Consider the following 19,136-nt stretch of genomic DNA (forward strand, 5'->3'; position numbering starts at 1 on the left):
TGGATAAGCTATCTTGCTGATCTCTTGCTACCTGATGTAGTCTCAGCCTGCTACTTCGCCATCTTGACTCCTCCCCTCAAAACCCATTTTCTTAATATCTTAATATGATGTATTCTCTTTATTAAGAAATCCTTTAAAACTAAAGGGTTTATACAATAATATAATATGAAATCACCTAATCGGGAATTAAATTGTTTTTCTCACTAGTTAAAATGTGTTATAATTCAAAACTGCTCAGAGAAATGAAGAAGACACCAAAACTTATACAGAAAACACAAACATAAATTACACATTTTAAAACATTTGCAATTACCAAAAAAAGAGATAATCTTCTAAAGCCATCTCTAAATTTTAAATAATTATTTATAATGATTTGAATGTAATTAGTCTAAATGTGTATCGCTGTAATTTACCAAATAGGATTATTTTTAGTACTGCTAATTTACAACTGGTTAACTAAAACAATTAAATAAATATTAAAGTCACTGAAACAATTTAAGGTTAGTACCTGGTTTTCTTCACTCTCACCCAATAAGAATATCAACAAATTTCTACTTTAAATATAATATTAAAAAAAATTTGCAAGAGGGGGGGCACCAGGGTGACAGCTGGTTAAAAGTCTGACTCTTGATTTTGGCTCAAGTCGTGACCTGAGAGTAGTGAGATGAAGCCCCGCATTAGGCTCCACATGGAGCCTGCTTGAGATTCTCTCTCTTCTCCCCTCTCTGTCCCTCCCCTCCCTCTCTCCCCATCTCAAAACAAACAAACCCAACAACTTTGTAGTGAATCTGATAGGCAAACTTTGAGACAGTTCATTTGAATGGTGTAATAAAATTAAACACTGACCCAAAAAAGGCAATGAAACAAACAAAAAATGTGTTCTATAAATAAAGCAATAATAACAAAAGCAAAACATCGACTAAGGCTATCTAAATACTAGAAGATTCAATTCATTGAGATATATTTTAGAGTATGTTGTCAGTTCTACCTCTTGGAAACCTTCAGGATGAAATCATAGAGGGAACATAAATAACAAAACATTGCCCACCCTGCTCAGGTACCATCCTTGATGTTTCTCATTAAGTGTTCAGAGTGGTCTGATCATATTTTGCCCCTTTTATCTGATATATGAGTAACAAACCCAAATGCTATTAGGGCAAAGTAGAAAATCTAAAGGAATGAATCTTGCAATGACAGAAGATGGCAGAAAGAGAATTTGGGACCTTGGAAGTTCTATACCCCATTTAAAAGCATTCAAATTCAATATTTTAAAATACTCCTCTAGCCAAATAATGCACATCTGCAAGCTAAGTTATACCTAAATTCAAAGTCCTAAAAATCTTCAAGCTCTTCTTCAAATATCACTCTATGTCTCTTCAATTCCTCCCTCTTACAATCTATGTTTTATTCACTGGTATCTCCCTAGCACTTTGCCCTACTATTTATCTTAGTATGTCATATACAGGAGTAATTCTTCCAAGTTTTTGTATCCTCCACTAAATTTTGGGCAGAGATCTTACTTACCTTTAATTCTTCAAAAATTGAAATGTATTGAGTAGTATTTTATATAAAAAAGATGTAACATATAAATATATAAATTAAAGCTAGACTCTTTCTCTTTTTGCAAAGTCATCAGCACAAAATATTAAAAGATCTTGGCCATGGACATGAAGTGAGTTACTGATCTCAATCATAGTGAAGTCCTTGGTTGTGAACTAATCTGTGCCATCAAGTTTAGAAATATTCCAGAAGTGTCTGGGGCACCTGAGTGGCTCAGCTGGTTAACAGTCCGCCTTTGGTTCAGGTTATGATCCTGGAGGCCTCGGATCAAGCCTGCATCAGGTGCTCTGCTCCGTGGGGAGTCTGCTCATCCCTCTCCCATGGCTTGTGTACTCTCTCTCTCAAATGAATAAATAAAATATTTTAAAAATATTCCAGAAATGTTATGAAAGCAGTAAATCTAAATTGCAGAAATTCAACATTCAGACAAGACAATAAACATCTAGCTTATCATTAAACACACTTTGACAGTAACTTTGTGAGTCAGTTACAATAGTAAACATGCATCTATCTTATTTTAGAGGGGAAAGTTGGTTTTTTTTAACATGAGGACTAGAAAAAATTCTTTTGTTTATTTTCAAGGCTGCCAAAGTAGAATAAATAAAAAATTAAGAAAAGATTTTATAAATACCAAATAGCTAAATAATATAGGCAAAGCTCCAATGAAATGTCTGTTTTAGGGTGCTAGCCTGAAATGTAGGATGAGAAGGCCAAAGATTTTTAAAATTTCAGTAGAAAACAAAAAAGAAACAAAATTCAACCTCTAAACAATTCCTAGGAAAAGTAAACCCACAATTTTGAGCACTAACAACAGTTGGAATGTTCCCTCTGGGTATTTACACCCCTTTAACAATTCACACCCTTGGAGCATCTGGGTGGCTCAGTGGGTTAGGCCTCTGCCTTCAGCCCAGGTCATGATCTCAGGGTCCTGGGATCAAGCCCCGTATTGGGCTCTCTGCTCAGTGGGGAGCCTGCTTCCCCCCTCTCTGCCTGCCTCTCTGCCTACTTGTGATTTCTCTCTCTGTTAAATAAATAAAATCTTTAAAACAAACAAACAAAAACAACAATTCCCACCCTCTTCTAATTAAGAGGTAAAATCTGTTTTCCTAACCCTGAATTTAAGCTGCCTTTGTGACCTCTTGGCTAATCAAACACTGCAGAAAAGACAGGATGCTTGCTCCCAGCCTAGACCTCAAGAGACTTTGTATAATCCTGTTCCCTTCCTTCTTCCCTCCATCTCTTATGTGCACACATGCGAGCACACAGAACCATACCGCTGTCATGTGAACAAGTCCAGGGTGGACTACTGGATCATGAAAGACACATGACAACCTCACCCATTATCCCAGCAACATACAGTCAATCTCTACAACAGAGGCACTCAACTGGCTTATAATTGACCCCAGACACATGAGAGAGAGAGAACCCAGCCAAGACAGAACTACCCAGTGAGGCTCAGACTAAATCACCAACCACAGAATTATGAGCTAAATAAGTAGTTACTGTGTTAAGCCATTAAGTTTCAGGACATTTTGTTAGATAGCAATAGCTTCTAATACACAAGGAAGAAGGGCACAACCTGACAGGAACCAAAAGGGTCTCTGGAAGATAAGAATGCTGCCACTGACTTGGGAGACAAAAAATAGTAATAAAAGGAAAAGGTCGTTAAAAAAAAAAAGAGAGTTAACCTTGGCATTAGCGTTAACTAGAAACAGTTAATAAAAGTAAGTTGCCCTTAAAAATAAAGAAGTAGGTTGCCCTTTCCTTGTGGAGAAACCTTTGCAAATGTTATCCATCCTTCAAAGTTCAACTCAAATCACACCTCTCCAATAAAATTCCTCCTGATTGCCCTTAGGCAGTGATTTTTCCTTCATTACTCATGTATAGATAGTACACTATTGTGTGAAGAGGCCCAGATTTTAATTAATAAGTACAAATGCATATTCTAGATTTATCAACTATACATCCTTAGGCAACTTTCTTAACTTTGAATCTGATTCCATATCTCTTAACTGGAACTTAGTAGCTCTCAATCCCACAGGAGGGCTATTAAAAATGGATTCTAAATGTGTCAACATATTAAACACCAAGTACATACTCAAAAGTATTAAACTGAATTTTGATTAATTCTTTCATTCATTTAACTTTGACTGGATTCCTAGTGTATATCAGGCAGTGAGTCCAACACTGAGTGAACAATTATTAATGATATCACACACAACAGCCTCCTGGTGATAATTTTTCATACATAAAGCCCTAAAATTAGAATGAGGTTAGAAATTATTTTTTTTTAAAGATTTTATTTATTTATTTGACAGAGAGAGATCACAAGTAGACGAGAGGCAGGCAGAGAGAGAGAGAGAGGGAGGGAAGCAGGCTTCCTGCCGAGCAGAGAGCCCGATGTGGGACTCGATCCCAGGACCCCGAGATCATGACCTGAGCTGAAGGCAGCGGCTTAACCCACTGAGCCACCCAGGCGCCCGAGGTTAGAAATTATGAATTATTATCTCTTCATATTTCCCAACAGTATATGGCACAGGGTCTTAAATTTAACAATTATAAAAATATTTGTGGACAACTTAATTAAAAAATAGAAAGATTTCTACATATAAGTTATATCATCTGTATCTCAAAGCAAAGCAAGAGAATCACCACTTTTAAAACATAGCTAAAAGAAGACTCACTTGACAGCTCACATCCATCCCTGCTTCCAGTAGCACCTGGACGACTGCTTTGTGACCATTGCGAGCAGCGAGGTGGAGTGGCGTGTGCTTTCTAGTGTTGCAGCTCATTAAGTTAGGGTGTGCACTGATGATCATTTTGACCACCCTAAGTCGTCCATAGAGAGCTGCCAGATCCAAAGGTGTTTCTAGCTTACTGTTCCTGATGGTAGGATCGGTGAGCTCTTCCAGGAGAACAGCAACTACTTCTGAGTGTCCGTATTGAGCTGCACAGTGCAGGGCAGTTTCATTTTCATTGTTCTATTAAGATAAAACATAAGATTCAAGTTTTCAGAAATTAATTATCAAAATCTAAGCAGTAATTTAAAACAGAGATACTTTGAAAATGTAAGTTTAAGATTTATTTATTTTAATAAGTATGTCTAATAGAGTATTTGTTAAAGCATCTATCATTTATTATACCAAAATATCACATTTTTTAATCATTTCAATAGGAAAAATCAAATTTTCTCCTGCATCATATATTCCAATTTCCGGGACTGATAAATGATTTAGGCATCTTAGTCAGTGGCCCTGCTGGGCCCAGATGGTCAGTGTTATCTGAACTGTGCATCATGCCTTGATGACATTTGTTAATGAGAGAGATTAATAACAATTATAACCCACTTTGAACAGACTGGCTTTCCAAAAGACAGTTGAGATGGTAAATTCTTGATAATGAAAGATTCACAGAAAGATTTTCCAAATTAAGTTTCGTTTTATTTTCTATCTAAGCACAAATTATTGCTTCTTCCACAAAGAGAATGAAGACATACTGGCCCTAAGATTAAATCACATCTTTTTGAAATATAATTATGGATTAAGAGGCAGACTTAAACCCACTGCCAGACAAGTTACAAGGAGTATCACAGTGTTACATATGCAGCTAATAAGGGTTTCAGTTGAAAATCAAGATTTTCTTAAAATTTAGCAAGATAAAAACTGTACTTGGATGGATCTAGAGAGTATAATGCTAAGTGAAATAAGATAGAGAAAGACAAACACCATATGATTTCACACATATGTGGAATTTAAGAAACAAAACAAATGAACAAAGAAGAAGACAAACCAAGAAACAGACTCTTAACTATAGAGAACACAGACAGTTCCCAGAGGGGGTGGGGGGCTGGGTGAAGTAGGTGATGGGGAATAAGAGTACACTTATCTTGATTAACCCTGAGTAATATATGGAGTTGCTGAATTACTATATTGTACACCTGAAACAAATATAACACTGTATGTTAACTACACTGGAGTTAAAAAAATTTTTAATGTTAAAACAGAGAAAACTAAACCCCGTCACAAGGCAGATGGACCCTTCAGTCTATTTGGGCAGGTCGTATAGGTAGACTGCGTATAACTATGTCAGGAAATAGAAGGATCAGTCAGGAGAAATGTAAACAAGAAATTTTAGCAACAAAAATGCAATGATCCTGAATAAGGGTTCTGAAGAGAAAGAGGCTGCCATCATCAGAGCTAACACTATGTACCAGGCACAGGTACAGTCCATTTTTGTGTGCTCTAATCTTTACTCTGAGATAGATACTATTGTTATCATTATTGCTACTTTACAGATGAGGAACTGAGGCACTGAGTAGTTAAATAACTAGCCTTCAAATATACAGCCGTTTAGTCTAGGGGCCAGGATCTGAACGTAGGTAGCCTAAACCCAAAGTCACTGCTCTTCTTTTTTTTAAGATGTTATTTATTTATTTGAGAGAGAGAGTCTGCAAGAGAGAAAAAAGGAGCAGGGAGAAGGGCAGGGGGAAAGGGAGAAGCAGACTCTCACCTAAGCAGGGAGCCCAACGCAGGGCTCTATCCTGAAGTCTGGAAGTTTGGTATTATGACCTAAGCTGAAGGCAGACACTTAAATGACTGAGCCACCCAGGCACCCCCACTAAAGTCACTGCTCTTAATACCATCTTCCATGATAACAACTATTACTACTATTACTACTGTCATTTGCTGAATGTCTAAAAACTATATATATTTTTATTTCCCCTACACCACAATGCCTGCCAAGTATTGCTACATTGCCAGAGAAGAAAAGGAAGTAAGTGTTCTGAAAGCAGAATTTCTAGATTTTGCCCAAAAGAACACCAACTGAGTTGTAACAGAACTAGCTACTTAGCTGCTCTGACCACATAAAAGGACAAGTAGGGTTCAAACCCAAGCAAATCTTAATGTCCCCAAAAGTAATTCAGACTTGCTCTGGCTGAAGAATGCAGATAAGTTGAGAGCAGACAGTCAAGAGCAGAGGGAGGATTTAAAAACTTAGAGAGGAGTGGCAAAAAAAAAAAAATTTTTTTTTAATGAGCACTATGAAATGCTTATTACTTTACCTTCCAAATCAAAGTATTAAAGGACAAACCCATAAAAAGTACCTATCCACTGAGACAATCGACAAGAAATTAAGATCTGATAGATGGGGAATCCAGCTGAAGGCACTGTTTTTCCATCATTTTGGAAGGAGTCGTTCTTGTTTTTAGTTAGAATGTGTTGTTATAGTTTACTTCCTCATAGAGACTGACTACATACAAGTCTACACAGGTCTACATTCCTTGATTTTTCTTATCTACATATTATAAGCCTGATAAGAAAATCAATCTATTATCCTATACCATAAAAATATGACATAGAAATATGCCTTCTGACCAAATCAAATTTTCCTATGGTTGGAAAGAAATTCAACTTTCAAAATACAGCATCTCTTTGAGAAAAAGAAGAACCAATTACAAAACAATTCCTCAAACACATTTCTACATTTGCATAGGCCTTAGCATAGGAAATTATAAGTGCAAAATTGAAACTTTCTCTATTAACACCAGTTAGATTGTTCAGATCTCAAGAAAAATTATTTCAATCATGCCAGACTTAGGAGAAAATATTCAGAGTTTATCCACAATCAACATGTACTTACATTGTCACATCAGAAAAATGACAACTGTGGTACCTTTATAAAAGACATGATTGTATACATGTGTCTACACTAACAAGTGATCTTAAAGAATCTCATTTGAAATACAGACTGTGAAGAAGCATTGATTAATAATTGCGAGTATGTCTACAAAGAACATTCTTGAGCAATTCTGAATTACCTCTTTTTTTACCAAATGGGTGCTCTCCAAAAAATTAGGACAATTCTATTTCTAGACAATGGGGAGCATAACAAAACTGGCAGACAAAAGCTATTTACCAAAAGATCTTGCTTCAAAGCAAAACTAATGGAAACTAACATTTGTTAGGTTTGAGTTTTGGTAAATGGTAAGGGAATATACTTATGAGATAGGGCTACTCTTGTTTTTGCCCTAATGTTTAAAAAAGAAAAGGGGGGGGAAGAAAAGGTAAAGGGGGAGGAGATGAATATAGAGAGAAGCATAAAATGCAAATATATATATACACCAAAGAAAGGAAATAATAAATCAGTTGACATAGAGAGGAAGGATGTAGGAATTATAAAAACCACAATCAGTGCAAGGTCAACTTTGCTTTCAAAATTACATTGTGCTAAATTGACCATTAATTCTAGGGCAGTATAGAATGGTGACCTATTTTGAAGTGCTGACACACACTTATTAGCAAGAATAAACCACTTGATCTCTCTTATCTTATCTGCAAAATGTGAATATTACCCTCCCTACAAACCATAGAGGATAACTTATAAATCGAAAAGAAATAGCATGGGGACACCTAGGTGGCTCAGTGGGTTAAGCCTCTGCCTTCGGCTCAGGTCACAATCTCAGGGTCCTGGGATTGAGCCCTGCATTGGGCTCTCTGCTCAGCAGGGAGCCTGTTTCTCCCTCTCTCTTTGACTGCCTCTATGCCTACTTGTGATCTCTCTCTCTCTCTGTCAAATAAATAAATAAAATATTTTTAAAAAGAAAGAAATAGCATGAAGGAAATGCTTTGTAAACTTTGAATATTAAAATATAAGACAGAATTATTTTGAAAGAAAGCTATGTTAGAAACCAAAGATGGCTTTCAGAAATCAGAACTAAGCCCTGACAATTACACATAGTTTTACTATCATAACATGGAGTAAGATTAGTTAAGAGCTTGAGCTGTGCATTAGAAAAACCTGGATTCAAATACTGAGTACATTTCTTAGTAGATGTGATGTCATGAACAACTTATTTAATCTCTTTAAGGTAGCTTCCCACATATAAAACAGGAAAAATAATTAATCCCTACTTCATCAGCTTTCTAAGATAATAGATGAAGTACTTTGCACACTGCCTGGCATATAGAAAACAATCCATAAGTGACAGGATTTATGATGACAATACCAATATGCTATTGTGGAGGGCTTTGGAATTAAAGTCCAAGTCTGAGCCTTAGTTACTCAGTAATGTGTGACCTTAGATGAGTTACTTAGCCCTACTGAGCCTAATTTCTCATCTATAAAATGGGAGGGGATAATATCACTTCAAGGGTTGTTGAGAATTAATTAAATAACATATTATAGGTAAAAGTGCTTAGCATGGCGCTTGGCTATGTCAAGCACCATGTTTCAATATATCTTAACTATTATTTTCATTTCTCCCCTCTGTTGCTTAAATACATAAAGGTTTATAAGTAACTAGTACATTTCTACCCCATTCAGAGGGGAGAAAAAAAGCTAAAATGAAAATTTACTTTTACAAAAATAAAATTCCCACATCAGAAACTTAGGAGAAATGGCACTAGATGACACAAATATGTCAGCACTCAAGGTGTACCACATATACAATAAACAAATACTGAAAGCATGGTATTAAAAATCTCAAGAAATTTTCAATTTAGTTCCAGTAGAAACCACAAGACAAAGCAACTTTCAAATACAAATGAATTCTAAGTGTTTTTTCTTATCTTCATGTCATTTAGGAAGTATTTTGCTTGTAAAAACTAACATCCCCTTGTTTAACCTTGGATTGTTTTTCCATCTTATTATTTCAGGTTCACTTTAGGGCATTCAGACAGTTTTAAGAATAACCACCAGATGGCTCATCTCACAAACGATCTTTTAACTTTTGATTTTTCTGAAAAACAAAACAGCATTCCCATAAATTTCCCTTTAGCATGATATGCTGATAAAGACAGGCATATCTGTCATTTTTTAAAGATTGAATTTATGAATGTATTTGTATAAAAATACACTTCCTTTTATAACCTATAAACATACAAATTTTGTGATAATTATTAATAAGACACTTTCAATTAATACGACATTTTTCCTACTTACAGGAACTTTATTTCTACAACTGCATTTTTCCAGGGGAAGAAATGTATTTTTCTTCCCTTTTATGTTTATAGCTAGTGCCAGGGTTACTTTTTATTCTTCAGTCTGAATTTCAGTCAAAGTCTGAAAAGGCCGGCAAAGTCTATATTCATTTGAACAGTATGCTAATTGCACTTCATCAGATGTTCTTGCCCTAGAGTAACCACTTACATTGATATTGGACAACTGCCAACCTGCAGCTTAATGCCATGGTTGTAATTCAATTGTTGGACTGCATGCTGGTTTTCAAATATAGTTTTACAAAATGGAAACAGTAGGGGGCATGCAGAGCCCAAGATGTTTGTTACCATACTGTATTAGGGGCCTGTATTTTACTTTCAGAAATCTGTGGTCTTATTTATTTAGAATAATGAGAATGGCATTCCTTTTTTAATGTCAGCTATGTGTAATATGGATATTATGCACCTGAAAATATTTTTACTTTATCTGTCAATATATTGCTGCTGTGTTTTACTCAACATATTCTGGGCACACAAACAGGAAATTTTTAACTTAATATGTGACTACCAATTGCATATACTGTATTTTGAATTCTGATTCACAAAACTATATTTACTGTAGAAGTGTTAAGTAAATGGAAAACATTGTACAAATGAATCCACTACCATTGCTTTAAAATTTTATTAAGAGAAGCTCTAATTCATATTACAAATGTGAATTCTGTTCTATCTTCAAATATTCAAAAACTATAAGATGGATGCTTATATAAGTTAGGCAAAAGTATCAGTTACTTCCTTTATGTAGTATTCTCTTGTTAACAATATCTTTATAAATGCCCAACTTACTACCTATGTAACTAATAGAAGTGCCAAAGAATGTTTCTATTTCTCCTTTAGGAAATTTAGCTGTGAAAAAGTCTTTGGCAGGGTAATGACAGAAATAATAAATTCTTCAATGTGGCCTTGCCTTTGCAAACCTCGCAAAACTATAGCAAGAGCAAATATATGATAAGTGCACCTGTTCATTGACTCTGGAATGTGAGGGTCCATGATGAATAAGAATCTTCACAATTTCTACATCTCCTTTCCAGGCAGCCAGGTGAATGGGAAAATAACCTTTGTTGTCTGCTACATTTGTTGATGCCTCATACTGAAGTAGTTTGAGAACTATATCCCTGGAAGGGGAAAAAAAAAAAAAAAAAGAACAGAAAAGAAAATATACTAAACACACAGATTTCATTGAACAGATAATTATGAAAGTATACTGGATGCTTATGAAAGTATACTGGATGCCCCTGATGTGGGGCTCGATCCCAGGATCCAGAGATCATGACCTGAGCTGAAGGCAGAGGCTTAACCCACTGAGCCACCCAGGTGCCCCTAAATCTCTAGAAACTCTTATCAAGGGAGAAGGCAGAAACTTAAATCTGAAATTTAGAGTAAGAAATACAAAATTTGGTCTAAGAGCCTACTTAATATTTGGCTATTTTACTTACCTGGAAAATTACCACCACAATACATACTCACAGAACACTGAATGGAACTCATCTGGGCAAAACTTACCTAATTTCATAACTGAATGAAATAAGTAAAACATTTTTTTAAAATGTCTCTTCCTATTTTTTTTAAAGGAGTTTTTCTCAAATAGCGCATACCTGAGATTTAGCATGAAGGAAAAGCGGAGGATAATCAAACTCTTTATACATACACACACATACACACACACAAAGATCATACTACTAAGAGACATTTAGGTAATTTATACATTATTCCTATAGAAAGTTGGAATAAGGAATTGAAGAGGCATATAAAATAGAAAGCAGACAGCACAGTAGAAAAGGGGGTGGGGAGTTTAATAAATTTTCAGCCATGATACACAACATATTTTGAATATGTGCTATTCATACTTCTGAACTTCTTCGCCTCTCTGTTCAAACCTTAAGAAAAATTTTCAAGGAAATTCATTCATTAGACAAGTTCCACCAATGATCCAGTATCAATTCATACTCAATATACCCTACCTATGTGCACTTTGTACTCAATCCCCCACCAAGTTTTCAAAGTAAAAATTCTGAACTACAATACTCAACATCAAGAAGACATTAATTTATGGCACACATTATATTGAATTTTGTACCAACCAATCAAAAACATTTTAAAATCCTTTAAAAATGGAAGCATTTATGAAGCAAATTCTATTACCTCACTAAATGAAATCCCAGACAGATATACAAATACATATATATGTACGTGTGCATGTGTGTATATATACACATACACAGTTACAAAAAATTCTAAAGTTCTTTCTCATATGTAAGAAATCACTGGTACTTAGAACAAATGTAACACAAAGAGCTAAATTTAAATATTTCATGAAGCCAGACTTTAAATGTAAAGTAACAAGAAAAATTAGAGGAAGTCCGAATAGAAGTTAGAACTCTAATAGCTACCTCCCCATAAACACACAAAATAAACATAATACAAACATTACAATAAATCGTAAAACATAATGAATGCCCAGAGTGTGATCTAAACTTGTAAAGGAGAGAATATGCCACTCCAAAATATACCCTCCTTGGCATAAGGATTATTTTCAGCTGATTACTTCTAAGAAAGATTAGATGTTGTTAAACCTCTGAAAACGAAATAGAAGTTACTTTTTTGTAAAAAAACATTTAAATCTATAAAGAAAATTCCATTTGTAGGGAGTCTCCCTCTTTGTACCAGAAAATGATAATGGACTCTAAATCTCTAGAAACTCTTTTTTTTTTTTTAAGATTTTATTTATTTATTTGACAGAGAGAGATCACAAGTAGGCAGAGAGGCAGGCAGAGAGAGAGAGGGAAGCAGGCTCTCTGCCGAGCAAAGAGCCTGATGTGGGGCTCAATCCCAGGATCCAGAGATCATGACCTGAGCTGAAGGCAGAGGCTTAACCCACTGAGCCACCCAGGTGCCCCTAAATCTCTAGAAACTCTTATCAAGGGAGAAGGCAGAAACTTAAATCTGAGTAACAACCCCATAACTTGTTTACTGTGCTTTCCCTAATAACCTCCCATAACTAGTTCCCCTCAACAAACATCTATTTTATGTTTAGCAGGAAATGGCTTTTAATGTGGGAGTTAACACAGTTTTTCTGGGTATCTCCCATGTGTACACAAAAGATACACATATTACTAAACTTCTTGTTTTTCTCCCATTAATCTACCTTTTTATTATGGGAGGAGTGGGGGTTCCTCAGCCAAGAACCTAGAAGGGAATGGGAAAATTATTCTTTCTCCCCCACATATGAAACATTGGACTTAATAGATAAATATATGAAATCATGATGAAAGAACCAAGAATATGTTGTAGAAATATTTAGAAAGTTCCAAGGAGTCCTAAATTTTCTAATGATATGATTTTAGAGAAAATAAGAATAAAATCTCACTTTTATATTCTTCTTAAGAGCCAGTATTATTTTATAAAAACCTGAATTTAGGAGATTTGAATCTGAGTTCTAGCTACACAAACTACCTAATGATGTGACCCTAGAGAAATTAGTCTTTTCTTTCTTTTTCTTTTCTGTAGAGGATATTGTCATAAAAGTTAAGGCCTACTGCTCAAGACTGGTAAAATCTTTAAATGAGATCACAAAAGAGAAACCACTCAATGAATACTAAAGCACTGTACAAAATATTAGTTCTTTTCCCAAGTAAAAACAAAATCCTTTAAAAATAAAAATGCTTCCAAAATTTTGCAAAAACAAATCTAAAAAAATGTTTCCAAAAGTTTGCAAAAACAAATCTGAAAATCAGAAGGACACTTAAAGTTTGTTGAGTTCATACATTTCTCCTCACCTCCCTGCCAAGCAAAAGTTACCATATAGTGTCTTCTATTCTGAGAAGATTAATTACAATGTGGTAAGAAGGATTCAATACCAATGAATTTAAAAAGCAGTTAAAAATCAGAATATCTGCTTTAGAGTTCCAACTCTACTACTTACCCATTTGGTTACCTTGGGCAAATCAAATAGCCTCTGTCAGTCTTTCAGATATTGTTAAGATGGAATTCAGAGGCTACAACTTCCTGCCAGTCTCAAAAGGGTTGGTGTGAATCAAATAAAAAACGAGTATGACTGTAAAATTGTATACTAACCAACACTATTCTCAAGGCAAGCTGCAGCAATGTTTAACAATCCCAGTTTTTTTTTAATGAAACATTTCAACATTTAAATAAAAGGTAAAATAATACCAAAAAAGACATTGTTTATTATCTGAATGTAAAAGTAGAATTTATACTATTCACAAAATAGCCTTCTCCAAATTCATTTATCAGAGAAAGATAACTTATGTGAAGAGTTTTAAACTTTATTCCTCAATGCCTAACCAATTAAAAAAATAATCTGAAACTTCTAAAAGTATTTACTCTCAAAGGGTAATGAGTAAAGTTTAATGGGTTACCAATCCTATTTTCTTTTACTTTCATGAAATCATTCAGAATTTAATTTGTCCTTTGGCTTAATTCTTGTTGACATTTTCTAATAATGTATGTGATATACATTAATTCTTTAATTATCAGGAAGATTGATGAAAGAGTGAAAAAACTAGCATACCGACATTTGTATTGTATCATATTACCACCACCTGATAGGTAAATCTGAAAAGAATAATTTGTATGCCTATGAAATTGCCTTTGGTGAATAATACAATCCTAACCAAATACTATTATATTTACTTTTTAAAAATACTTTATTTATTTGAGACAGGGAGTGAGATAAAGAGAAGAAGAGATAAAGAGAAAAGTGGGGAGAAGGAGAAAGAGAAGGAGAAGCAGACTCCTCACCAAGCAGGGAGCCTGACTCAATCAACTCAGTCAGGGCTAAATCCCAGAACCCTGGGATCATGACCCAGGCTGAAGGCAGATGCTTTACCAAATGAGCCACTCAGGCACCCCTATATTTACTTTTTTTTTTTAACTCATTTTTACTAGTTTTTTTGTTTGTTTTAAGATTTATTTATTTGAGAGAAAGAGAGCCAGTGAGAGAAGAAGCAGAGGGAGAGAGAGAAGTAGAGAAGCAGACTCCCCCGTGGGGAGGGAGCCCAGCACAGGGCTCCATCCCACAACCCCCTAAGATCATGATCTGAGCCAAAATCAAGAGTCAGATGCTTAACCAACTGAGTCATTCGGGTGCCCCAAATTTGTTCATTTTTAAATTTAAACTTATTTTTAAACTTTTATTTAAGTTGTACCTTTCATCCTATTCACAGATATCAACTAATGAAATGGCATGGCTCAGATTTCTAATGTGAAGACATACTTAATAAAGTTCTGATAAAAAATGTGCCTGTTAGGGGCACCTGGATGGCTCAGTGGGTTAAAGCATCTGCCTTTGGCTCAGGTCATGATCTCAGGGTGCTGGCATTGAGTCCCACATTGGGCTCTCTGCTCAGTGGGGAGCCTGCTTCCCCCCTCTCTCTGCCTACTTGTGATCTCTCTCTGCCAGATAAATAAATAAAATCTTATTTTTAAAAAATGTGCCTGTTGGTCTTACTGAATCATAAATAAAATATTAATCAATCGTCATTTATACAACATGCGATGCATTAATGTATATCACAAGTAATAATATATTAAACAGGCCCTTTTTCTCCATATTCATTAAGAATAAATTAAATTTCGGGGCGCCTGGGTGGCTCAGTGGGTTAAACTGCTGCCTTCGGCTCAGGTCATGATCCCAGGTCCTGGGTTCGAGCCCCACATCGGGCTTTCTGCTCAGCAGGGAGCCTGCTTCCTCCTCTCTCTCTGCCTGCTTCTCTGCCTACTTGTGATTTCTCTCTGTCAAATAAATAAATAAAATCTTTAAAAAAAAAAAGAATAAATTAAATTTAAAGTACTATCAATAATATCTAAACTAGAATGGTATTTAACACTAGGATCCTACCCAAATCAGTATTATTTTCTTTTATTAATAATGATTTTATTTATTTGTTTGAGAGAGAGAGAGAGAGAGAGAGAGAGATCATGAGCAGGGGGTAAGTGCAGAGGGAAAAACAGACTCTCCACTTGATAAAAGATCCAATCCCAGGACCCCAGGATCATGACCTCAGCTGAAGATAGATGCTTAACTGACTGAGCCACTCAGGCATCCTATTGATTTTCATTTTTATTTAGGTTGTACCTTGTATCTTTCAGAAGTATCAACAAATGAACATGTTGACTGTGCTTAGTTAGTAGGCATGAAATATTGTGTTATATTGATGAACAATGCTCATAAAATGGCAAACAAGTAAAGTAACATCTATATTTTGATCACAAAGTGGCATTCTTTCTTACATATAGCATTTCATAAATAAGAACTGCTCTAAAATCCTAAAATAAATGTGGTCAATGAGCTCAGAGAAAAAACAATTCCATTTCCCAGGAGTAAAACAAAATATCAAATTAAATTTAATAATAATGCAATTTAAATCACTGCAACATTTTGCAGCTTAAGGCTAATATATAAGTTCAAGTAAAAATAGGAATTCTTGGGGCACCTGGGTGGCTCAGTGGGTTGAACCTCTGCCTTCGGCTTGGGTCATGATCTCGGGGTCCTGGGATCGAGCCCTGCGTCGGGCTCTCTGCTCAGCGGGGAGCCTGCTTCCCCCTCCCCTCTCTCTGCCTGCATCTCTGCCTGCTTGTGATCTCTGTCTGTCAAATAAATAAAAAATAAATAAATAAATAAAAATAAAAATAGGAATTCTTAAAGTACTGATTTTTGCTACTATATTTAATTTTTTCATTTTCTGATAGCTATAAATACACTTCTAATCCATATGAAATATCTTTTAAGGAGTTTCAGGATATGTTCTGAGCAAAATTAAGTTAACTGGGGAAGTTCAACATTCATGTTTCTTTACCTCAAGAGCAAATTTCCCTATAGTTAAATCATAACCAAAGACATTTATTTTGTTCCATCCTCCCTTGGTACTAGTCCAAAGAACTTGGAAATAAATGCAAATCATCTTCATATGGATATAGTATTTAACAAACTGATGAAATTCTCACATTAAGGCCCTTTTGATTTCAGACTTTCTTGAAGATTTTACTTCTCTTTAACAGTAATAGAGTTGCAAATGTGTTTGACATGGTCAAAAAACCCGAGGACAATCCACCCCATTTTGTAACTGGAGCTCCTTTTTATATTGAATTCACTCTTCTAGATTGCCAGGGAGAGTGAATTAGAGCAAATTTTAACTATTTAATACCCTTATCCAGGAAAGAAGCAATCAGATCAAAGTTATTTCTAGGTTTACTGAAGAGAAACTTTATGGATCAGACTACATAAATTTTTAGAGGAAGTTCTCTTCTTTCATTAGAAAACCTACGAGAAAAAAAAAAAAAGAAAAGAAAACCTAAGAGAGAGTAAATCAAAAGTACACATAAATTACTATCTGGTTTCTAGATATAATTTGAGATACAGTTTGGATTTCAGATAATGGAGTTTAGGATCCAAGCATTAAATGTTTAAAGAATGAAAAGCAAGAACAGTAAATATTTAAACCCCACACATAACAAAGAATATACATATTTTGAAGATATAAATGATAACAATTTAGTGCTGAGAGTTCTCAAAACAGCATCAAGAATCACAGTGTGCCCAATATAGCTTAATGAGATGAACCTTAACAAGAAAAAAAGAAAAGGGACAATTTGCTAAGAGAAGAGAACTGACATTGAATACACATGTTTAGTAAAAACTTACAGTGAACAGTAAGATTATTATTAAAAAGAAAAGATAAGAAAAAGAAAAGAGGAAAGGAGAGAGGAAGAGAAGAAGGGATAGAGAGAGCAAAGAAAAAAGGAAAGAGGGAAGAAGAAAGTGGGGGAAGGAGGGAGAAAGGGAAGAAGAAAGGCAGAAAGGCAGGCCAGCTGGCTGGCTAATGTCTGTTCAGAAGAGAATTAAGACAGCCAAATTTGTAGCAGAAATACATGAAAGAGAAAAATGAATCCTTCATATTATAAAAAAGAAAGACAGGTTTCCTGCCTATCTACTGAAATAACTTATAATCATTGTTAGTGGATTTTGTTCTACTAACCATGTTTTTTCTATCATTTGATGGTAATAATTTTCTAATCTGCAATTACAAATGACCCAGGAAATCACTAACAGAAGTACATTTTCTATTGTGTCCTGATTTGGCTAAGTGGAGATGAATTGTTCATTATGAAATAATATATTTCAGGTACAAAATGCTGCTCCACTTGTGGACTAACTAAACAAGAGCCTCCATAAAACATACAAAATAAAAGGATATAAAACAGGCTTAATTTGCAGTATGAAGGTTTAGATTTTATGTTGAGGGTAGGAGAAAAGCCTGTGTTCAGAACAAAATAAGAAGCTACAGAACCCTGTAATATTACTGCTAGCTCTATGATTCCATGAACTTTAGCCTAGAAATCATTATGTTTTTGGAAACAATCTATAGCTGATGACTACAACAACAATAGCAACAAACATGGAAATGATGTGTTTCTGTGCTGACTGCTAAGGGTTGCTTGGGAATAATACAAAATAATCAATTGTTTATTACCTTGCTAAGTGAGAATAGCAACAGCAAAGGAAAGAAAAAAAATTCTTCTCTGGCTCTGAGATATACGCAATGGACATTTTTTTCCTCCAAATATTTTTTCTTAAGCCAATATTAAAATTAACATTCTATGAGAACACACTAGTTGATAATGAGAGGCAGCCCAGAAATAGATAATAGAACAGAAAAAAGCCAGCAAGAGTTTAGGAAACTGATGTGCACACAGCCACAAAAGGAAGATAATGTAGAATAATAATGTAAAATAATAATGTAAAAGCATGCACTTAGAACTACAACACTTAAACTCTAAACACAGCCCCACCTTAATATCTAAGTGACCACTATGTCATTTATCCAGAATGGGCTTATTTTCCATCTATAAAATGAGGGAAGGGAGGGGGCAGGATTGAATAAACTATCTTACTTTAAATTACCCATGGATTTTATATACATATATATATATACACACACACACACACACACACACACACACACACACACACACACACACACACATATATGTATATATATATGAGAGAGAGAGAGAGAACAAGAGAGGGGAGAGAGGAAGAGAAGCAGACTCCCCACTGAGTAGGGAGCCCAATATGGGACTCGGTCCTGGGACTCCAGGATCATGACCTGAACCAAAGGCAGTTGCTCAACCGACTGAGCCACCCAGGGGCCCTAAAGTAAAGAGATATTACACTCTAAATGAAAATTCAAATTTCAGAATTATAGCATCATAGTACATAACGGAACCACAAATACTAAAACAGTGTATCATAAAATATTATAATTGAAAGGAACAATGGAAAATATCCAGCCGATGTATTCATTATACTGAACTGAGCCCTAGATGGGTTAATTAAATGGCTCAAGATATATAACGAGCAGAGATGGGAAGATGGGATTAGAATTCTCCTGCTTTTTTCCAATGCCTATAGAATGACACTGGGTAAAATCTTTCCAGAAAGTGTTAAAAAGATGGAATCTTCATATAAAAGCAAAGCAGAGATATATAATTCTCAGAGAATATCTGCAATTAAAGAGATCTTGAAAGATATCTAAAATATCTAGTCAAATCCCCCTC

At 35.0% G+C, this 19,136-nt stretch overlaps 1 protein-coding gene across 12 annotated transcripts in view; it reads right to left on the reverse strand.

The window, feature by feature from the left end:
• Positions 1-19,136, reverse strand: part of ANKS1B (ankyrin repeat and sterile alpha motif domain containing 1B) — a 1,143,054-nt gene that overhangs the window by 983,112 nt on the left and 140,806 nt on the right. For all 12 annotated transcript variants that reach the window (XM_047741072.1, XM_047741077.1, XM_047741075.1 and 9 more), the window contains exons 3-4: positions 10,516-10,672; positions 4,245-4,541 (exon numbers count right to left, since the gene is read on the reverse strand). In XM_047741072.1, coding sequence (XP_047597028.1) covers positions 4,245-4,541; positions 10,516-10,672 — 454 coding nt within the window. The remainder of the gene's footprint in view (positions 1-4,244; positions 4,542-10,515; positions 10,673-19,136) is intronic.

Source organism: Lutra lutra, chromosome 8 (assembly GCF_902655055.1).
Source record: "Lutra lutra chromosome 8, mLutLut1.2, whole genome shotgun sequence".
NCBI lineage: Eukaryota > Metazoa > Chordata > Mammalia > Carnivora > Mustelidae > Lutra > Lutra lutra.